Source organism: Taurulus bubalis, assembly GCF_910589615.1.
Source record: "Taurulus bubalis genome assembly, chromosome: 1".
In the NCBI taxonomy this organism is placed as follows: Eukaryota; Metazoa; Chordata; class Actinopteri; order Perciformes; family Cottidae; genus Taurulus; species Taurulus bubalis.
The window spans coordinates 43812410-43836793 of NC_136589.1; the positions used below are offsets into that span (position 1 = coordinate 43812410).

A 24384-nucleotide genomic window follows, 5' to 3' on the forward strand; every position below is an offset into this window, starting at 1 on the left:
GGCAGTGTCATTTCTTGCACAATATGAGTCAACTTCTATCCGTGAGACGTAAGTAGCTCAGACCGCTGTGAAAGTATCTGTTACTGTAAACAATACATGTTGATTTGTTGTTATGGCAGCGCTGTGCTGCTGGTATCAAGGGATTCCCCTGGGTCCTAAATCCCTCCAAGTCTCCCTATGTACCAATCAAAACAGCTGCTGGCCAGTTACAAGCAAGTGGTGAATAATGGCAGCCAGCCCAACCCCGTCGGGTTGCTGCATCATTAATGGACAATGCATGTTGTCCAAATCAACAACCAGTCACATTTACTTATAACAAAACAATCCAACAAAACTGTGGCACTAAGACACTGCACACACAAGACATCCCCAGCAGCTGCGCACCTTGGCGAGGGGAGAGGCAGGACCAGTCCCAGCTCGACCAGCAGCAACAACAGCGCTGTGGCTTGTTTATGATTAAATACGACTGCAGATGTAAAAACAGTAATACAACCAGCCGTTCACTCACCACATGCCCATAACCCTCTGTAACCCTCTGTGCAAAAGGCGTCATCAGTAAATCCACCAGCAAGTCCGTTTCTCAGGCTTCAGCCTGAGATTCTAGGTTCTATGTAGAAGCTAGAAGTTTCTAGTAGCTTCATTGACAGAAGTCACGCTGCCCCACTGACAAACCACACCGCATGTTAATGAGCACGCTGGGCCACTGACCAATCATACGTACACGCCATTTTGCGAGCGCTTGCACGTCAGAGAATACACCCAGCTTGTCAAACTAAAGATCTGATTTGTTGAAGTCCATGACAATCAACCACAACGTCCACTCCCTGTGTACTTTAATCTGCAAAGGCTTAACTGCTTTGCTGACATAGAGACACAGGAGAGAAAATCTGATTGGATAAAACTCTCCTTAAAACCAGCTGCAATGGAAGCAATGCTGCAGACTGAAGTCAGAGCAACATAGGAAGACAAGAGCTGTACAATGAGAAAATAAACTAATAGGGAAAAATAATTATAATACATGTAATGTATTTGTGAAAAATAATTAAATTATAAAATAGCTATAACTTTGTGATTCTGTTTAGGCCAGCAGAGAAGGCTTAGCAGGCCCTGATGGCCCACCACTGGTGTTTAGACCAACAGGAGGAGAGCTAGTAACGTTAGCAGCACCGGCTGAAGGAAAATGATAACATTCTCATGATGCGTTCAAGCTCTGCTCAGTGAACATGAGTACTGGCTGAAGGTAAATGGTAACGTTATCATGGTGTGTTCAGGCTCTGTTCAGTGAAAATGAGTACTGGCTGAAGGTAAATGATAACGTTCTCATGATACGTTCAGGTGTAATCCAGTAAAATGTAGTGTTAGTGATAAACTAGAATAAATCCAGATGTTTTCACATGAATATAACATATATATTAGAGATTCATTATTATGTTTACCTTCCTAACTCTGAGCTCATTGTTACACTTCATTAACACCAAGAACTACTATACAATAATATCTGATATTTACTTATAATTTTAATTCTGTGTTTTTATTAAGAAAAATAATCTGTCCCTTCTGAAACCTCTGAAGGACCCCAAGTTTGGGAACCACTGAGCTGTGGGAGGATGTCGACAGCTCCTAATTCAAATTGATCCGTGGTTGATTGAATGGCTCGTTCTCTGAAGTCGATTGGACCGATGACGTTCTCCAGAGTTCAAAGGAGGAAACTAGGGCGTCAGCGTTTGATGTTCAGTCGATTAAAAAAAAACACTGATGGAGAACCTGAACGCTGCAGAACCTGAACGATTCAGAACGGCACCATCAGGAACATTCGTGAGACACTTCCAATCCTGTTACCGAATGATCATCTCATGCAAGGAAGCTGCACACTTTCAATCATTGGGCTCGTTCCAGATAAGCCAGTTCTGCGCAGAATTGATCGGCGGCGATCGACGCGCAATGCATGCCGGTTAGATTTGTTGACTTGGTCCTGACTTGTTCTGACGTCGTGCACAGGTGGTCAACGATACTCTCACGAGACCAAGCCGGCTGTCAATTTCAGAGTCAGGTGCCGCAGTTGCTCTCCAACGACTGCTTGGCCCAGTGCATGATGGGAAACGCCTGGCTGTCGCCACATCAGAGAGCTGATTGGCTTTTAGAACTGACTGCAAACACCACGTGTTGTAGAAGATCCTTATTTTATGTGTAGTTGTAATATTTAACGATGGATTGTTGACTATTAGTCTCATGTTTGATCTAAAAACATTTCTTTTGTGGTTGTTAATACAAAATGGTATTTATACAACACACATCAAAACTACTAGTAATGTATTTCACCGCCTGCTCTCGTCTGGATTCCAGGCGAGGCGCAGCTCTAACGAACAAGCCTATTACTTCATAGTTTCTCTGGAAAAACAACAACATTGAGCACAGTGTGATGCCTTAAACACTAATAATCTATAATCTATATGCGTATGTGTCAGTGATGGCGGGATGTGAGACTTGTGTTAATGGGACTTTCTCAGTATTCGCAATATCCAACGACACAATATGTGAACATTCTCTCTGCAAAGGTTGACTTTGATAAAGTGAAGCAGAACAAAGTTAGAGAGGGTTTAGTATAGAGAACAATCAGGCGAGGACTCATTGGGGCCCAATTTGAATGCTATTTGAATTTTCCCATGTACCAAACCATATATTTCACTTGTATATTACTTATGGTGTTCAACACATCCAAATACAGCATAGCTATGATTTACAGTTTTATATAACTATCGCTCAGTCTTTGGTCTCTAAAAGGTGACTGAAACCACTGCAGACGCTGACCGATGTCCTCATGCTGGTCGACATCAGTAAATGAAGAGCAGTAATTCACTTTTTGATGAACTCCCGGCAGACTCACCGGCGGAGCACGGCCCATCGGACGCCCGCGAGATGAGCCGCTGCTGCTTGCAGGACGCTTGGCGCCGGTAGCACTCGTTCTGGTAGGTGTCGCCGTTGGAGCCGCACACGGGGATGTAGTTTTTGTGACACTGGAAATCAAACACAATTGAATGTTAATTAAGTCTCAATGTGACTGCTGGACATAAGAAAAAAACTAAACACACACACTGGACTCCAGAGCAGCAGAGAGGCAAAGTCGATTCAGATCCATCAGGTATTCGCGGTTATAATGAAGCTGATCCGAGTAAAAGAACAGGGTTCATACACATTTTGACCAGTGGATTTCTATGACCATTCCATGACTTTAAACCAAATTTCCATGACCAAACATTTTGTGAAACCTTGGTGCAAACATGAAAAAGTGAGAAAATGTAGTATTTAAACTAACAATGAGAATACCAAAGCATACAGTATACCTTAAATGACACACATTTATAAGACAATAGTTTGATTAAAAGATTACACATTTATATAGATGCCGGTATGTATGCCTGCTTATACTTTGAGTCTTTCTTTTAAAAGCATATTAATTAAAAAGGAGAGAGAATGCAGCTTTAACACATAAAGTAAAGACTTTAAGTTGTCGTTACTTATATTATTTGAACTAAGAGGAGGTCGCTGGTTTCATTCATTCTGCATGTCTGTTAGTGCAAAACAAGTTGACTCTTGCCAAGGACACATATCAGTGTTCAGAAATCCATATTCTATTAACTCACAGCCATCAATCATTGAGCGGGAATCCACTGCAGAGCCGACCTCTGCTCTGCGTGCGACCTCTGCCACAAACACTTCAAAACTCCTGTGACGTTTGCCGTATCTCTATGGAAACACACCAATTTCTGAACTCTGTGAATCCAGGTTTCAGAGCAGAGAGCGACAGATTCATGAGCTCAGAGAGAGAGTTTGGAAATGGAGCAGCAGGATGTCTTTTGCTTGTCATCTTCAATGCTGCTTGCGCTTAGTTTTGTCTTCTTCACATTCAAAACTCCAGCTGAGAAATTATTAGATTTCAAGAAGTGAAGCATTGAAGCAACACGTTTGTGGTTTATCATCATCATCATCATCATCATTATCATCATCATTTCAACACTGAGACAATTTATCTGTTGCAGCAGCTCTCGTCCTTGTTTGTGGGCTTAGATTCTGTCATCTTTACACCTTTGTGAATCTTGCATAGTTTCCGTATGTATTCTACTCTTATTTCTAGTTATATATATTTATATTTAAACTAAGGGGCAATACAAACACATAATCTAGTTCCTAATTAATCAGGATTAGTATTTAACAATAAGAGAAATGAAACAAATTAAATTCCTGAACAAAAACAAAGTAATGAACATAATAAATGTAAACAAATGTCTTGTATCTTGTATGGCCTTCTTCATCATCCAATAGTGCATGCACTCGATGGGCCATGGGGGTGATGAGGGTGTTGATTGGCCAGTTGGGTCGCATCCCTATCTCCCAATCGTGCTGTATCCTAAATCCTATATCCTAAACTTAACAAAGTAGTTTTACCAAACACAGAACTCATTAACAAAGAGGGATTACTCCCTCCAGGTGGGGACAAACTGCCTACCCCAAGCGAAGGAGTTCAAGTATCTCGGGGTCTTGTTCACGAGTGAGGGTAAGGTGGAGCGGGAGATCGACAGACGGATCGGTGCGGCTGCAGCAATAAAACAGGCGCTGTACCGGTCCGTCCTGGTGAAGAGGGAGCTGAGCCGGAAGGCGAAGCTCTCCATTTACTGGTCGGTCTATGTTCCAACCCTCACCTATGGTCACGAACTCTGGGTCGTGACCGAAAGAACGAGATCTCGAATACAAGCGGCCAAAATGAGCTTCCTCCGCAGGGTGGCCGGGCTCACCCTTAGAGATAGGGTAAGGAGCTCGGACATCAGGAGGGAGCTTGGAGTCGAGTCGCTGCTCCTTCGTGTCGAAAGGAGTCAGCTGAGGTGGTTCGGGCATCTAGTCAGGATGCCTCCTGGACGCCTCCCATTAGAGGTTTTCCAGGCACGTCCAACTGGTAGGAGACCCCGGGGAAGACCGAGGACACGCTGGAGGGATTATATCTCCGGCTGGCCTTGGAACGCCTCGGGATCCCCCAGAATGAGCTGGAAAGTGTTGCGGGTGAGAGGGAAGCCTGGGTCGGCCTGCTGAACCTGCTGCCACCGCGACCCGACCCCGGATAAGCGGCTGATAATGGATGGATGGATGGATTACAAAACCAAGATGGTGACAGCCAAAAATCAAGATGGCAATAACTAGAAATAAAGATGGCGATGACCAGAAACCAAAATGTTAATAACCAGAAACCGAGATGCCAATAATCAGAAACCAAGATGGCAATAACCAGAAACTAAGATAGCAATAACCAGAAACCAAAATGTTAATAACCAGAAACCAAGATGGCAATAACCAGAAACCAAGATGGCGATGATCAGAAACCAAGATGGCGACGATCAGAAACCAAGATGGCGATAACCAGAAACCAAGATGGTGATGACCAGAAACCAAGATGACGATAACCAGAAACCAAGAAGGCAATAACCAGAAACCAAGATGGCAATAACCAGAAACCAAGATATCAATAATCAAAAACCAAGATGGCATTAACCAGAAACCAAGATAGCAATAATCAGAAACCAAGATGGCAATAACCAGAAACCAAGATGGCGATGACCAGAAACCAAGATGGCAAAAACCAGAAACCAAGATGGTTATGACCAAAAACCAAGATGGCGACGGACTAAAACCAAGATGGTGATGATGGAAAACCAAGATGACGATGACCAGAAACCAAGATGGCGATAACCAGAAACTAAGATGGCGATGACCAGAAACCAAGATGGCAATAACCAGAAACCAAGATGGCGATGACCAGAAACCAAGATGGCGATAACCAGAAACCAAGATGGCGATGACCAAAAATCAAGATGGCGACGGACTAAGACCAAGATGGTGATGATGGAAAACCTGATGGCGATGACCAGAAGCCAAGATGGCAATAACCAGCCACCAAGATGGCAGTCCAAAAACCAATGTTCTTCTTATAAAGTCAATGGGTGAAAACCAGCTTTAAACCAGCTTCTAAAGCCCTTAGCACTCTGATTTACCACCATCATAAAGAGTCGCCCTCTTCTGTGGCTCTAGAAATCGGAATAACCCGATGAACACTGAATATCTTTCCTCTGCTGCTGTGACTTTGACTGTTTTCGGCGTGTCACTCTCACGTCCACCGGCAGCAGCTGTGTGGAAGAACGACACTGAAACACTTTCCCCTAGGGTGAAAATGTGCTCCCAAGGATCAGCGGCATCCAAACAGAAATTCATTGACCGTGCAATCTCCACCAATGAGGGAAAAGGTCAGCCGGAGCCCACGGAGTCCATAAAGGACGGGCTATTCCTCGCAAAGCTGCTGTGAGCTCACGGTGATAATTAAAAGGGGACGAAGGTGAGTGAGTCCACATTGTGATGGACTCTGAGCTTCACTCATCGGGACTCCGGCAGCTGGACGGCCGGAGGACAGATTCCAGTGGAACAATGGACAAAGATAATGAGATGGAGGGGAACGTGTCCTGGCCTTTCCCCGAGGAAATTACTTAAAGCAAAGCAGAACGAAGAATAAAGAATTAAAGTCAAGCTGAATTATTATTGATCGCATCTGCAGGGAACCTCCGCTGGGAGTTTCAATTGAATAGTTGTTGATTCAACGATTAGACGTCTCCTGCTGAAGGTTTAAGGACGGCGCTGCTTCCTGTCCTCTGCTCGCCTCCTCGCCTTCCTCCTGTCCTCTGCTCGCCTTCTACCTGTCCTCTGCTCACATCCTCGCCTTCCTCCTGTCCTCTCTCCTCGCCTTCCTCCTTTCCTCTGCCCGCTTCCTTGCCTTCCTCCTGTCCTCTCTCCTTGCCTTCCTCCTGTCTTCTCTCCTCGCCTTCCTCCTGTCCTCTGCCCGCCTCCTTGCCTTCCTCCTGTCCTCTCTCCTCACCTTCCTCCTGTCCTCTGCTTGTCTCCCCGTCTTCCTCATAATAGTGACACTCTTCTCCATGTAATTGCACCCACTGTTGCACATCGTCCTGCTGCCACAAATACTCACGAGAGTCCCAAATGAGGACTATGCTTCATGTGTTAAAGCTGCATTCTCTCTCCTGACCATGAGGGGGTGACTCCTCTGGTTGTATAGAAGTCTATGCTTCATGTGTTAAAGCTGCATTCTCTCTCATGACCACCAGGGGGTGAATCCTCTAGTTGTATAGAAGTATATGCTTCATGTGTTAAAGCTGCATTCTCTCTGCTGACCACCAGGGGGTGACTCCTCTGGTTGTATAGAAGTCTATATAAATGACTCTACTTCTCTCTTGATTTATTCCCTCAGTAAACATTGCAAACATGAGTTTATGTCTCAATCTCTAGTTTCAAGTCTTCTTCAATACAGCATGATGTTCATTTAGTAAATTATGGTCATTTAGAGTCAAACAGACCATAAAGCAGGGGATGCTTTAGGGCGGGGCTACAAGGTGATTGACAGGTTTGTTGACAACAAGAGAACCCAGAATGAGAAGGCGATGCTCTCTTACCTGGAACTGGCAGACGCACTTGAGCTGAGCTCCGTCGTCTCTGCAGACGCCTCCGAACCGACAACTGGAGTCGTCACAGACCCTCAGGTCGCTCTTCTTCTCCGACAGATCTACAACAGAGAGACACACGGAGGGTTAAACCAGCGGGTCAATATCAATATATCACATCTCAATGTTCTGACTCAAGAAGGTTTTACCTGTGTTTACAGTGTGTGTGTGTGTGTGTGTGTGTGTGTGTGTGTGTGTGTGTGTGTGTGTGTGTGTAAACACACCAAGTGGAACCAACAGAATGCACATCTGCGTGGTCATCGCTTCTCTCGTCTGGGGCCGATTATCAAATATACGATCATTTACCGTCTTTCGCATCGTGATTGAATCACATGTCGAGATATGGAGACACAAAACTCTCCAATAAAAAAACACACAATAACTCAAATGTCTCAAATCAAACTACTTTTCTGAGACGTTTGAGGACGTCGTCTTCACGGATTGGCGTTTAGTTCACGAATAACCGATAAAATATATAACTTTTAGATCCCTGAGCAGGTTTATTTTCTTTCTTACCAACAGGATTATACCTGAAGGATGAATAACGACCCGTTAGTGTGAATGCATGGAAACATACTCAGTGTATAGCTGGAAATATTGACTCATATTCATCAATAACTCCACTTGAAACGTTATGTTTATAAATAATCCAGCACACAGGAGAAACAATTCATTTAGACTATGTATTAAACAACCAGAAAATGTGCTGTATCGTTTTGTATATATATATATATATATGTATATATATATATATATATATATATGTATATGGCCGAGCGATACTCTCACCAGACTCATTCTGATCGTGCTAAATGAACAAGACTCTTATTTGTGGCTTTGAAATGCGCACACACGCGCACACACACACACACACACACACACACACACACACACACACACACACACACACAGACATACACACACACAGACATACACACACACAGACACACACACACTGGTCGGGTAATAACAGGCTTTCGCGACTCAGAAATGTGCAGCCGACAGAGCCACAGATTCGTGTGTGTGTGTGTGTGTGTGTGTCACCACAGCTGAGTGGGCTTTGAAGAGCCGTGTAATGATGGTCTGTAATTACTGTTTGCGGACCTCCATTATTCCTAAAAATGGCCACAAGAGCCGAGAGCTGCAGCTCAGACCTCAGGATGAAACTAGAAAACTGTCCTATAGTTGGTCATCATGCTGTCATGTGTTGTTTTTTATTTGTTGTTGTTTTTTGTTGTCCAGTTTGAGGTAATGTGTAACTTGTATAAACTTAAAATAAAAAGATTGAAAGAAACTAGAATGAAGAAACGATGGACGCTCCAACTGCACTTTCCTTAGAGTTTTAGATTATTGACGCATTAAAAGTCTTATGAAAACACAAAGGTTGAACATCTTGTAGACTGTTTGATTTGGATGCTAAATATTTACTCACATGGAGATCTTAAAGACTTAAAGCGTCTAAAAACAGCTCTAAATATGTAAATAATGTTTTTATCTGTGAATATTTGTGACGTTTCAAAAGATTCAGAGGTCTCTGAACAACTGTAATAACACCTTTAAAATATATATAAATAATATCCTCCTCCTTCTCCTCCTCCTCCTCTCCTCCATAACGGGCACTTTATTGTCCGGGTCTCTGCACGTCTCGTCCTGGACGGCGTCTGCCTGCGAGTCTCCCCTGAGGGCCCGGCTGCCTGTGGGCTCGTTTGGCCTCATCAAAGGGATTATCTCCACCTGAGGATGAAGATCTCTGATGTTTTATTCATGGCGAGCGGATCAGAGGGACAGAGCGACTCCTTCCAGGTTTCGCTGTGCAGTCTGACGCCGAGGCGGAGAGGGAGGTAATCGACCTCCAGGGAAGTCTCTCCGAGAGGAGGCGGGTCCCTCTGTTACTAACGAGACCATCGGGCCTCAGGTCACGGAGACTGAAGCCGTCTGGTCCTCGTGAACGTAGATTAGCATGGTTCCAATACATTGCGTTGACCCGCAGAGTAATTTTTAATCATCCATTCACACACCTGGGCCCTATTCTTCGTACCTGGTTTACTGAGTTAGCCGGATAATTTGCAGGATAAGATGACGCACTGTAGGTCAGGCTTTTCGGTTCTTCGAAGCAAGTTTATACATACTGTATGCAGACTGGATCACAGTGTCTCACAGACTTGATCACAACCTTGAGCTGTTTTGCGACTGGTACATGTTTATACAGTGTCTGCGATGCGGAGAACATCGGGAAAGCCGCTGCAGGCTGTGCTGTTCGTTGCGTTTATTTAGCTCTTATGGATGTGTGGATGTGTTTAAGCACTCATAATTATATGACGGTGTTATTAGTACACCATATATATCATTATTGTAGAAAATGATTAAGGTACTGATCCGCCCATACACATATTCAAACTCCTAGTTATATGGTAATCTACACATAAATGTATATACGCATACAGTACATATATACATATATAAGTATATATTCATTTGTATACTGCCAGCAGGCACATTTAAATAAATATAATCGATTGATTTGAGTGATGAGGCACTTAAAATTAGCCGATACGTTTTCCCAACACTTACGCATTTAACTTGATATCTTGCGATGCTTATGTGACTCTAGCCCGACCAGTGGGGTCACCGTAATGCTGCGTTCACAAACAGGAAGTGTTGCGAATATTTGCTACGCTTTGGATGTGAACGCAGCATTAGACTTTGCCATGATTATGGACTTAAATTCATCATATGTAGTCATGATCATCTCCTGCTCCTCCACGGAGAGAAGAAACGCTCTTTCTCTGAGTTTATTTAAAATTGTAGCGTTTGAAGATCATTGAATCTGTGTTCGGCTCTGAAGAGGAGCATACACAAGCATTTATCCAGATGAATGACGTCTGGTTCGAATGAACGAGGCTGTTTGAGGGCGGGTCAACCTTTGAAGAACCGGGAAAGCCTGATGTCAATCATCTCGCTAATTTAAGCTGGATAATAGGACATTTGATCGACTTTGTTGAACCACGTACGAAGAATACCCCGCTGAACACACTCTTGTCCTGGAATATGTGTTCCGAGGATATTTTTTATCTTTAATAAAAGTTGTCAGCTGAGTTCAACACGTCGTCGGTTTTGTTCCACCGTCAGACGGAGACGAAGATGAAATCAAATAAGACAAGACCAGATAAGATGAGATGAGATAAGAAAATATAAGATAAGATAAGATAAGAAAAGATGAGATGAGATAAATTAAGAAAAGATGAGATCAGAACAGATAAGACAAGATAAGAAAATCTAAGATAAGAAAAGATAAGAAAAGATAAGATAAGAAAAGATAAGATAAGATCAGAAAAGATAAGACAAGACAAGAAAAGATAAGATAAGAAAATATAAGAAAAGATAAGAAAAGATGAGACAAGATAAGAAAACATAAGATAAGACAAGATAAAATAAGATAAGAAAATATAAGACAAGATAAGACAAGAAAAGATAAGATAAGAAAAGATAACACATACACGTCACTTTAACATACACTTATATTAATGTTATCTGTTGTCTGAGCACTTTATCCTTATCTGATTTAGACATCATTGCACTGTTGCTGTCGTTGATTGTTGTTTGTCTCGTCTAATGTCTAATGTCTAATGTATGCACCTTCCGCCTAACTAAATTCCTCGTTTGTGCAAACATTCCTGGCAATAAACGGTTTCTGATTCTGATTCTGATAAGAAAAGATAAGACAAGAAAAGATAAGACAAGAAAAGATAAGATAAGAAAAGATAAGAAAAGATTGGATAAGATCTTCCTCTGACCCGACTTGTGAACTTGTGAAATAAAACCAAAGCCTTCCCCGTCACCTCCGCCGGGCGGCGCTTTAATCGTGTTTCCGGTTAAATCTTTCTTCACGAAAGCTTCTTTTCCATTTGTGGACACAGCTTTATTCAAGAGCCTAAACACTGTATCATTATGATTATTAATAGAGGGATAAACAATCACAGAGATGACGATACTGCTGGCTCTGTGGATTCAGAGTTAAAATCTCAGCAGATATTTCATTTATAAAACAGCCCCGGCACATTGGGGATTAATCAAACGTCTCTTCTATTCACTCTAATTGTATTTACGACATTTTCAAAAATCCATTTAATACTTTTTGAGCTTTATTTCAAAATGGGGCACTTATAAAAAAACTGCTGGGGAAATAAAGAGAGACGTCCTCAAAGCAACAAAACACTGTTGATGTTCTTCGCTGATTCACCGCTCTCAATATTTCGGCTGTTACTGTTAATGGAAAAGCTATTTGCAGATGTAAAGCACTTCAAACTATAAATCTGGGTCTATTTTATTTCTCTCTCTCCGGCTTCACACTGCCTCTTTACAGGCTCATATTATGGGCTGTAAAAGCAGCAGGATGGGGAGTATTTTTCAGCCAATTTGATTTCACCGAACAGAGTGCCGAACAGCAGGACCTGCAGGCAGGAAGCAGATGAGGATCAGGTTGAACCGCATGAACCTCTTGGGGATATTATGTGTTTTTAAAGATGGCAACCATCACTTTGACAGCAGCAATGACGGGTTAGAGGGCAACATTTTTCAAGGACAAAAAGAAACAGAAGACACACAAATAAAGTAGAAGACTTGTGTGTTGCTGTAAAGTCCAAGTCCAAGTCCAGTCCAAGACTGAATCCAGAGCCAACGAGCTGAACTGTTTCTTCAATAGGTTTAGTTCACAGCCCTCATCCGTCTCCTCCTCTCACCACACCTCCAGACCTCCCCCCCCCCCTGTTGAGCTGCACATTCACTGAGCCCTCAACATCCTATGGTTCTTCTAATGAGCCCTCAACAACAATGGGCTCCTCCACCCTCCCCCTCTCTCTGTGACGACTGACCGGGTGAGAAGACAGCTGGAGAAACTCCACCAAGGCAAAGCTGAAGGACCTGATGGCATCAGCCCCAGGGTCCTAAAGACCTGCGCCACCCAGCTGTCTGGTGTCCTGCAGCACCTCTACAACCTGAGCCTGGGGCAGGAGGAGGTCCCAGTGCTGTGGAAGACGTCGTGCCTGGTCCCTGTCCCGAAGAAGCCGATTCCATGCGTCCTCAATGACTACCGACCGGTTACCCTCACCTCCCATGTGATGAAGGTGCTGGAGAGTCTTGGCCCACCTCCGACCGCAGGTGAAATCGTCGCTGGACCCTCTACAATTTGCTTACCAGCCCCATGTGGGAGTGGATGATGCCATCATCTACCTTCTGCAACGAGCTCAGTCGCACCTGGATGGAACCGGTGTCTCTGTGAGAGTCACTTTCTTTGACTTCTCCAGTGCATTTAACGCCATCCAACCACTGCTACTGGGTGAGAAGCTGCAGGTGGTGAGGGTAGACTCGTCCACCGTCTCCTGGATCACTGACTACCTCACAGGCAGACCACAGTTTGTCAGAATGGGCCGTGTGCTGTCTGGGGCGGTGGTCAGTGATGCTGGAGCCCCACAGGGAACTGTTCTGTCTCCCTTCCTGTTCACCCTGTACACCACTGACTTCCAGTACAACACAGAGTCATGCCATCTGCAGAAGTTCTCTGATGACTCTGCAGTGGTCGGGTGTATTAGGGATGGACGGGAGGAGGAGTACAGGGCAGTGGTGAGTGACTTTGTGGAGTGGGCCGGTGAGAATCAGCTGCTTCTGAACGTGGCCAAGACCAGAGAGATGGTGGTGGACTTCAGGAGGAAGACAACAGCTCCTAGTCCTCTGAGTGTTCTTGGAGAGGACGTGGACATGGTGGAGGAGTACAGGTACCTGGGTGTTTCCATCGACAGCCGACTGAACTGGAAGGCCAACATCAACGCTGTGTACAAGAAGGGGGTGAGTCGACTCTTTTTCCTGAGGAAGCTTTGATCCTTGAATGTGTGCAGCAAGATGCTGGAGATGTTCTACCAGTCGGTTGTGGCCAGCGCCCTGTACTTCTCCATCGTCTGCTTGGGGAGCAGCATTGGAGCCGGTGACACCAACAGACTTAACAAGCTAGTTAAGAAGGCCGGCTCCATCATCGGCTGCAAGCAGGAGTTTCTGGGGCAGGTGGTGGAGAGGAGGACGTTGAAGAAACTTTTGTCCATATTGGACAACCTGGACCACCCTCTCTACCACCTGCTGCAGGGCCAGAGGAGCACTTTCTCCAAGAGATTCCTCACGCTCGCATTTTTTTATTATTCGCATTTTTGCACTCTCCTATTGTTTGTTTGTTGTTGTTATTTTTATTTACACCTCACACACTTAATATGCACATACATATACGCACTTCTACTGTTTACGTTAATTTAATGTAATTCCTAAATCAATACTCTGTTCTTCTTTCTTTCATCCAGCTATTTTATTTTAGTGTTATTGTTATCTTTATTTTTATTAGTATTATTAGTGTATATATCTTATATATCTTTCATCCCTGTTGTTTTTATATCTTATCTTCTGTGTAAATGGCTGCTACTCGACACAAAAAAAGACCTATAAGGTACAAGAACAAGACAAACCTGAGTCATATAAGGCACAAACTCTTTGTCTTGTTCTTGTGCCTTAGAGCAGCTAATTTCCTAGAACACGTCTTCATGACAAAGAGAGAACTAACGTGTTAAAATAAGGCCGACACTGCACAAGGCCCTGGGCCATATTCTTCGTTTACTGAGTTAGCTGGATAATTTTCAGGATAAGATGACGTAGGTCAGGCTTTTCGGTTTTCGAAGCAAGTTTAGAAAAATCACCATAACAACACATCGAAATCCCTTAACCTGCTCCAGAGTTTGGCCACTCCCACCGGACGAAAAAGGCAGCTCCCTTCCTCATTGATGAAGGAGCGATATTAGTTATATAAGTTTTATAGGGAGAAAGTTCTTCCAGATCGCCAAGATCCGTTCTCACATCAGGATGACTTCCTGTACGCAGTGCTATAGATTCTACCGACACGAATCATTTATTTACGAGAGCTTCTCGAGCCGCGGACATTGATCACCACAGGTGCAGACGATTGCCGTCTCACAGTATGCAGACTATCAGAAATTTATGGATGTGTTAAAAGCACTCATAATTATGACAGTGTTATTAGCACACGATACATATCATCATTTTACACATATTCAAAGTCCTAGTTATATGGCAATCTACACATACACATATATACACATATATGTTCCATATGCGCATACAGTACATATATCCTCATAAGTATATATTCATTTGTATACTGCTAGCAGGCAGTATACAAATTGATATTTTCCGATGCTTATGTGACTCTAGCCCGACCAGCGGAGGCGGCGTTAAGCTGCATTCACAAACAGGAAGTGTGGCGAATATTCACTACGCTTTGGATATGAATGCAGCATTAGACTTTGTCCTATATGGACTTAAATTCATCATATGTAGTCATGATCATCTCCTGCTCCTCCACGGAGAGAAGAGACGCTCTTTCTCTGAGTTTATTTTAAATTGTATTGTTTGAAGATCATTGAATCTGTGTTTGACTCCTCCCCCTTCTGAAAGGAGCGTGCGCGAGCATTTATCCAGATGACTGACGTCTGGTTCGAATGAACGAGGCTGTTTGAGGGCGGGTCAACCTTTGAAGAACCGGGAAAGCCTGATGTCAATCATCTCGCTAATTTAAGCTGGATAATAGGACATTTGATCGACTTTGTTGAACCACGTACGAAGAATACCCCGGCGCATTGCAGCAAAAGTTGAGGCTCGGTAAACTTTTTGTACATCTGCATCAACAGACTGGCCTCTTTCGAAAGATTGACAACAGAGAACATTGTTTAGAGCAGCGAGGAGGAAGAAAAAGAAGCAGGGCTTAAAGTAATGACAGCTTCGAAAAATGTATGTGTGTGCGTGTGTGCGTGTGTGCGTGTGTGTGTGTGTATGTGTGTGTGTGCCAGAGAGAAAGGGCCCATCATGACTTGGCTTTTGACACCTATTATCTAAACTGTAAGGCCTCCATGAAAAGGCTTTTAAGTGGGCTGCCATTTAAGACTCATTAAAGAGAGCTGGGTTGTGTGTGTGTGTGTGGGGAGAGGGGGGGGGGGGGGGGGTGTGGGTGTATGTTTGCATCTTTATAAACAAACTAAATACAGAAGCAACTTTGACAGACACATTGCTGCAAGGAAACAACAGGTAACAACAGCAGGAGTCAGGCGAGTGCAGCAAACAAGATGGCGGCTTCTAAAACTGCACTGTACGAATACTTCATAATGAAGGTGAAGGTGACAAGGACAGAACGTAGGTGAAGGTGACAAGAACAGAACGTGGGTGAAGGTGACAAGGGTGAAACGTAGGTGAAGGTGTCAAGGACGGATGGGTGAAGGTGTCATGTGATGTTGTTAAATCGGCACATCACAGTGGCGGGCCGTGCGTTTTCGACCTAGGCCTTCAGTGCCGTGTAGTCCACATTAGGGGTGTCCCGGGAGTTACTATCAGACTCAATACACTCAATACACGGCGCGTTCATACAGACTGTCATGTGTGGACAGCAAACACTCACTCTGCTATACGAACGATTTTTTTTTCTCACCACGGGAATGGAGGTCACACGGGGTGGACCGACCTGTCCAAATCAACAACCAGTCACATTTAGTTATAACAAAACAATCCAACAAAACGGTGGCACTAAAACACTGCACACACAAGACATTCAGCAGCTGCTGCACCTTAGCGCAGGGAGAGGCGTGGCCCCAGTCCCGGCTCGACCAGCAGCAACAACAGCGCTGTGGCTTGTTCATGATTAAATACGACTGCAGATGAAAAAACAGTAACACAACCAGCATTTCACTTACCACATGCACATAACCCTCATCAGTAAATCCACCAGCAAGTCCGTTTCTCAGGCAAGTTCTAGCTTCTAGCTTTTTCTCCTCCTTCTTTGGTTGACAGAAGTCACGCTGCCCCACTGACCAATCACAGCGCATGTTAATGGTCACGCCAATGCCATTTTGCAGGCGCTGCACTTCAAAGAATACACCCAGCTTGTCAAACAAAAGATCTGATTTTGTTGAAGTCCATGACAATCAACCACAGCGCCCACTCTATGTGTACTTTAATCTGCTAAGGCTTTAACTGGTTTGCTCCCATAGAGACACAGGAAAGCAGTGCAGCAGGCTGCAGGTTGAGCCACAGAGGAAGACAGGAGCTGTGCAATGAAAAAATAAGCTGATATGGAAAAATAATTATAATACATGTAGTGTATTTGTGAAAAACAATTAAATTATAAAATAGCTATAATTTTGTGATTCTGTTTAGGCCAGCAAAGAAGGCTTAGCATGCCCTGACGGCCCGCCACTGGCGCATCATTACAATATGAAACCACAACTCAATATTACTGGCATCAGGTAAGTCTTTCCCGAGCAGGAAAGGCTGAGTCCAGCAGAAACACTGCTGATGACTGTTTACAGAGGAAATGACTGAGTGTAAATTCATTTAATGTTACTGCTGTAAAGACGTCGGTGTAGAATACAAATCTCCTGGATGATAACTTTGTTAATTACCAGTCTGTCTTCACTAAAGGGCTCCCAGTTGCAAGATCTGTCGGAGTGATTCGGCCGCAATAAATCGGTGTTGTTTTTGTGGTGAAGTGCAGCTTTTCTTTTTTTTGGCCCAGTGGAAAGCTCTTCAGAGAGTCTGCACACAGAGACCAACAGCGGCCGAGAGGAGCTTTTGTTCTGCCAGCGTTTCCCACAGACTGTTTACGGCCTCTTTTATTTACGAGCCTCGTGGTCGCCGCTGTCAGGACGCCACGAGCCTCCGAAGTCTGTCACGACCACCCACTGTTCCCCAAAAACAAAGAGTCATTCAGCAGGAACGATGCATCTCCAAACCGTAATTATAAAGCTGGTGCGTTCCGCTTAATGCAGACCTGACAGCCGAGCGGAGGACGGCCTCGGTTCTCTGAACGTCTCGCATTTGCATTTTCAATTTGTTTTTTGTTTTTTCTTCCAGCTTTTCCTTTTTTACGGGTGCGTCATCTCTTTAACATCGTCCTCTCCCGACCGCACGAATCCCACCGGAACGTTTCTCACCCGATTATTGATTCTGAAGGTTACATGTTCACGCCTTCGGTGTGACGGGAGACGTAGGAGAGATTTGGCTCTAAGATGCCGAAGAATTAAACTCTGACAGATGAATAAAACCTCGACAACGAAGCTGAGCGATGAAGACAAACGAACGGAAAGCCGAGTGTGTTTTATATTTACAGATACACAAAAGCTTTTAACTGCCAGTTCAGTGAGAAGCTTTCTCCTTCACACTACTGCTATGGTATGCTTTTAGATAGATGCCAACTTCATGTCTGCGTGTTGCTGGTTGTAAGGAAGTATATGCTTCATGTGCTAAAGCTACATTCTCTCTACTAACCACCAGGGGGCAACTCCTTTGGTTGTATAGAAGTATATGTATTAAAGCTGCATTATCTCTACTGACCACCAGGTGGTGACTCCTCTGGTTGTATAGAAGTCTATGCTTCATGTGTTAAAGCTGCATTCTCTCTCCTGACCACCAGGGGGTGACTCTTCTGGTTGTATAGAAGTCTATATAAGTGTCTGGAGCCCAAAACTCTGAGCCGACACAGCGGCACGTTTGAATGCGAGGGAACTTTTTAAGTCTTGCAGCTCCTCCTCCTCCTCCTCTTCCTCCTCCTCCTCCTCCTCATCCTCATCCTCCTCCTCCTCCCTGTTTACTGCATTGAATGGATTTGCCCAAAGAGTCTGTGATGCGAAACTAATCAGGTCCCATTCCAATTCTGGGCACAGCAGAGGACACCATCTGATTCTGTCTCCACTCGACTGCCTTTGTGTGCATTGAGGTGATTAGCATCAGTGCTAGCCTGTTAGCTCAGAGAAACCAAATACAAACAAACCTGTTGGTGGAAGGCTCAGATGGAAGATGTCTCAGTTCACCCTGTTTAGCAGTATGAAGTACATTATTTGTTTATTATTATTTGTTTTATTATATATATATATATATATATATATATATATATATATATATATATATATATATATATATATATATATATATATATATATGTGTGTGTATGTATTCCTTTATTTTATCCCTCTTATCAATCTTGTTTGTGCATATGTATAGGTTGGAAAGTTCCTTGAAAGTGCAGCTGCTGGTTTATGGAAAACTCCATTCATCTATATATTATACAAGTGTGGTGTTTTTAGTGAACTTTAAAGAGAAGAAACATTAAAGCCAAACCTGATCGTGAACCTTAATTAAAAAACTGAAAGGCCTAAAAAAAGAAGAAAAAAAAACCTTCTTTAAAAAATGCACAAAGCCCTCTAAAGGCCATGATGTGTGTCCAGGTATCTTTGCAGTTCATTTGGACATTTGCTTAAAAAAATGGAAAGTAAAGTAACTAGTAGTGAAGTTACTTTTCAAATGCAGTAACTAGTTAAGTAATCTAGTTACAATTTTCAGAAATAACTAGTAACGTGTAACTAGTTACTTTTTCTGAGTAACTACCCCAACACTGTTCATATCGTTAGAGATATGAAATTACCTATATAGTGATATATAGTTACATGTAAGTAATGTGCTTCTTCTCATGTTGCTCTTTGGGTCCAACAGGGGGGTATTCTTCGCACCTGGCTAAACAAAGTCAAGCAAATGTCCTAATCTCCAGTTTAAATTAGCGAGATGATTGACATCAGGCTATCTGGGTTTCTTCACGGCTGATCCGCGCTGAAGCGGTCTCGTTAATTCTAGCCAGACATCAGTCATCTGGATAAATGCGCCCGCTCCTCTTCAGAAGGATAATAATGGAGCACTGACACCACGACGTTCTAACAGTACAATGGACAATAAACTCAGAGGAACCGGCTGCGAGACATGAGCGTCGCAAATATATCAGACAAGTTAAATGCGTCAGTGTTGAGAAAATGTATCGGCTAATTTGAAGTGCTTCATCACCCAAATCAATCAGATTATATTTACGAATAAATATATACTTATGAGGATATATGTACTGTATGCACGTATGAATCATGTACTATATATGTGTATATGAGTTTGAATATGTGCATGGGCGGATCAGTATGTATGTATTATTCATAATCAGAAATTCAATCAATTGAAGCAGTGAAAATAAATTATGTGTGATTCTCTGTATTCTCATCACGATCACCTTAATCATGTTCTACAATAATGATATGTATGGTGTACTAATAACACTGTCATATAATTATGAGTGCTTTCAACACATCCATAAGTTTCTTAAGAGCTAAATAAACTTAAGAACAGCGGCATGCAGCGGCTGATAGTCTGTCTGAGACGGGCGATCAGCTGCGTCTGTGGTGATCAATGTCCGCGGCTCGAGAAACTCTCGTAAATAAATTATTTCTTGCCGGCAAAATCTATAGCGCCGCGTACAGGAAGTCATGATAATGTAAAGGATGGATCCTGGTGATCTGAAAGAACTCTCTCCCTATAAAACTAATATAACTAATATCGCTCCTTCATCAATGAGGAAGGGAGCTGCCTTTTTTGTCCATGGGAGTGTCCAGCTTATCCAGTGAATTTCAGTAAACCTGCCCGGGAGCAGGTTTACATTTTTGGCTGTGTTGCTATGGTGATTTATCTAAGCTTGCTTCGAGAAACCGAAAAGCCTGACCTACGTCATCTTATCCTGACAATTAGCCCGCTAACTCTGTAAGCCAGGTACGAGAAACAGGGCCCAGAAGCAGTTTGCTGTGAGGAACAAAAACCCAAATAAAGACAAGCAAACATGAAGAACGCAAACAGGGAACTGAATGTCAACTTTCCAGAAAAGAAAGAGTCAGAGAGACGAAGACGTTGTGAGTGAAACTGTACAATAATAAAACAATCAGCGCTGAGAAGCCACAGAAACTGATTCATGTCATCTGATTCTAGAAATAGGAGCGAGGACCAGAAAGACTGAACAACATATTTGTGTCCAGAGAAAAAAACTTGATAGGCCGCAAAAAAAAATGTTCTTCTGAAACTGTGTAATTAAAGTCGTATTTTGTAAAAGCAGGCAAAGAAACTCAACTTGTCTGAAGTATTTTCCTAAATATCAAGTTTCATTCTTCATTCTGGTGCAGCAGCTTTTGCTTTTTCTTTGCTGTTTGAAGATTTTTTTTAAACATGAATTTCCAGAGAAATCTTGGGAAAATTTCAGCATGAAACTCGTTGAAGGGTGTGTTTCTTTCATTTGCTTGAAGAAAATATGTTCCAGGACTCAATTATAGACAAAATATGCTGAAATATTCATAACTAGACTGTTAAAAACTTGATTTAACTACAATATCGGGACTTCAGGGAGAATCTGACATGAAGAACGGAGTCAGACGTCTTTGTGAGATGCGAAAGTCAGACACGTCCACCATCTTTATTAAACCTGACTAAGTAACCATCTTTATTAAACCTAACAATCTCAGCATGAGACTTCAGAACCAGACTTCTTAAAGCGCGACTTCAGAACCAGACTTCTCAAAGTGAGACTTCAGAACCAGACTTCTCAGAGTCAGACTTCAGAACCAGACTTCTCAAAGCGAGACTTCAGAACCAGACTTCTCAAACCGAGACGCCAGAACCAGACTTCTTAAAGCGAGACTTCAGAACCAGACTTCTCAGAGTCAGACTTCAGAACCAGACTTCTTAAAACCAGACTTCAGAACCAGACTTCTCAAACCGAGACGTCAGAACCAGACTTCTTAAAACGAGACTTCAGAACCAGACTTCTCAAAGCGAGACTTCAGAACCAGACTTCTCAAAGTGAGACTTCAGAACCAGACTTCTCAGAGTCAGACTTCAGAACCAGACTTCTCAAAGCGAGACTTCAGAACCAGACTTCTCAAACCGAGACGTCAGAACCAGACTTCTTAAAGCGAGACTTCAGAACAAGACTTCTCAGAGTCAGACTTCAGAACCAGACTTCTTAAAACGAGACTTCAGAACCAGACTTCTCAAAGCGAGACTTCAGAACCAGACTTCTCAAAGCGAGACTTCAGAACCAGACTTCTTAAAGCGAGACTTCAGAACCAGACTTCTCAGAGTCAGACTTCAGAACCAGACTTCTTAAAGCGAGACTTCAGAACCAGACTTCTCAGAGTCAGACTTCAGAACCAGACTTCTTAAAGCGAGACTTCAGAACCAGACTTCTTAAAGCGAGACTTCAGAACCAGACTTCTCAGAGTCAGACTTCAGAACCAGACTTCTCAAAGCGAGACTAAATAAAAAGCAGCACTTAACAGCCGACCTGATTGAAGACTGAGTTGTTTTTTTAAAGGACTCGCCGATCCGGCTGGAACCCGGAGGGTCGGGCATCAAGTGATGAACTCAACACTCCGGGCTTCAGACGCTGAGTCTTAATACCGGTGAATTACGGTATTATTATAAAGGTTCGAGACTGCGTTTTCCCGTCAGACCCTGAACACAGCAGCCGCTTCCAACAAAGTGCCCCAAGCCAAAAGCCTTCTTCTTCTTTCCTCCTCATTTCTGAGCATCAACAGTCTTTTTGAGCGGTGCAGTCAGTTATCGGCGAGGCTTTCTGGCTGTTTTGGGTTTTATTTTGCGTGTATTTTGTATTTTCCCCTGCAGAAAACGATGTGAGCGACTCAGAGCTTCATCCATGAAACATGAGACTCCTGAGTGACGGCTAACACTCATTTACACGACTGCTGTTTTCTGCCTTTTAAATATTTAATAAAAGCTAAAGAGGGAGAACACTACGAGGAGTTTATGAATATTAATAGATGTTCATGCAGGATGGAACGAGCAAGGACTACAACCCATGTCGGAGCATCAACACGCCTGTAAAGGATTTCATCATTTTAAACACTCATTGTCCTTAAATGTGACTATTATTAAATAAAGACACATGAATGAATACATAAAAGTTGGAATTTGCAAATTCCTGTCAATACTTTGTATCTTAAGTCATTCTAATAGAACATTTATATGTTATATTATATTGTTTTTTTACTTTTCGTGATATTTTGTTGTTTATCTCTAACGCGACATGAAGAACGTGAATATTTTGTCCTTTGGGAAATGATGATGCTATCGAGTTTTTTGAATAAAACCGATTCGCGGTTTGATTCTAAACATTATAAATAATCTACTTTCCTTGTTGTCGACGTGCGATTTATTTATTGTTGTGTTATTATTGCCGTGGATACAATATGAAGCATATCGTTTCTTGAACAACAAGAATTTTAAATATCACAACAATCGAGACACATTTTCACATGAAAACAAGCTGGAGGCTGTTGATGTTTTTTTATTTTACTTAAAACAACTTAAAAGTGATAAATTAATGAAGGAAATTGTTTAAAAAGATGTCTGATTATTGCTCAGAGCCCGTCAATAAATCAATAATGCTACTGACCCTTCAAGTTGAACTGATCCATAAAAAGGAGGACCACCCGCGGCACACTGAGGATATATATATATATATATATATATATATATATATATATATATATATATATATATATATATATATATATATATATATATATATATATATATATATATATGCATATGAAGCCTATAATTAGAATCATCTTTAGAGGTTATGATCTTTAGAGATGGAGATATGATTATTGCATCACAGCAGTCTGACTGCAGCTTCACGGAGCAGCACGCACGCGGACTTTATTAAATATGACGGCTCGTGCGAGCGCAGCGGTCTTACCTGTGCAGTCCTTCCCTTTGCCTTTGCACTCGCCGCTCTGCGGGTACGACGCACGCGCCTCCGGATGGTGGAGCAGCAGAGACAGCAGGCCGGCGGAGAGCAGGAGCCGGGCGAGCCCACCGGGACCCGGACCAGGGCCCGGCACCATGATGAAGATGATGGTGAAGCTGGTGGTGGTGATGAAGGTGGTGGTGTATCCGGCCGCCGGACACGCGGCACACAGACAACCTCCTCCTCCCCTCGGTGCAGGGGATGGAGGCGCGCAGTCACGCCGCCGCCTCCTGCGCCTCCTCCACCCCGGTGAGGCTGCCTGTGCTGCCGGAGAGAGAGCACCGCGGGCGGGCTGGAGATGGAGGAATGCCCGCCTCTCTGGCTGGAGGTCCGAGCTCAGGAAACCTCGGAGGCGGTCCGGTTCGTCCCGGGAAGAGGAGGAGGCACCAGCGCCATCCGTGCTCCCTCTGCGTGCCTACGTGGCTGAACACAGCTTATTATAGGGGTCCTCCTGGTCCTGGTCCTAGTCCTAGTCCTGGTCCTGGTCGTGGTCTCTCTCCCTCCCTCCCCCAGGCCGTGGCAGATGGGTGTCGGGTCGCGGGACGAGTCTGCTCGGGGATCCGGTGCGTAAGAGAGCCGCGAGCAGAGACCCACAACAAAGAGATCCGGACCGAGGAGGAGGCGCGGTCACGTGGGAGGAGGAGGAGGGGCCCTAACGCACGCGCGCACGCACACCTGAAGCGCACACAACAAATAAACGCAAACGCGACAGAATGAAAGAATGAAGCATTTTTAAAGGCGCTGCAGCGGAAACATCATCATCATCATCATCATCATCATCATCATCATCATCGTCAACATCATCCTCATCATCATCCTCATCATCATCATTTAAAGAGATGAAGCTCAGCAGCAGGATTTAAACTAGTTATGAATATAGTTCATATCCTGATCAGCTTTGTGTCACATTCACCTGAAACTAAAGACTAAACTGAAGACTAAACCATCCATCCATCCATTATCAGCCGCTTATCCGGGGTCGGGTCGCGGTGGCAGCAGGTTCAGCAGGCCTGAAGACTAAACTAAAGACTAAACTGAAGACTAAACTAAAGACTAAACTGAAGACTTAACTAAAGACTAAACTAAATGACCATAATTTATAAATGAACA

At 43.4% G+C, this 24384-nt stretch overlaps 1 protein-coding gene across 1 annotated transcript in view; it reads right to left on the minus strand.

Annotated features, from left to right (window-relative positions):
• tmeff1a (transmembrane protein with EGF-like and two follistatin-like domains 1a) overlaps positions 1-23371 on the minus strand; it is a gene marked incomplete at both ends in the record, with an annotated part of 41533 nt that extends 18162 nt beyond the window's left edge. The window contains 3 exons of the mRNA XM_079220879.1: positions 2885-3014; positions 7500-7609; positions 23224-23371. Of these exons, the coding sequence (XP_079077005.1) occupies positions 2885-3014; positions 7500-7609; positions 23224-23371 (388 nt within the window). The remainder of the gene's footprint in view (positions 1-2884; positions 3015-7499; positions 7610-23223) is intronic.
• Positions 23372-24384: the final 1013 nt, after the last annotated feature.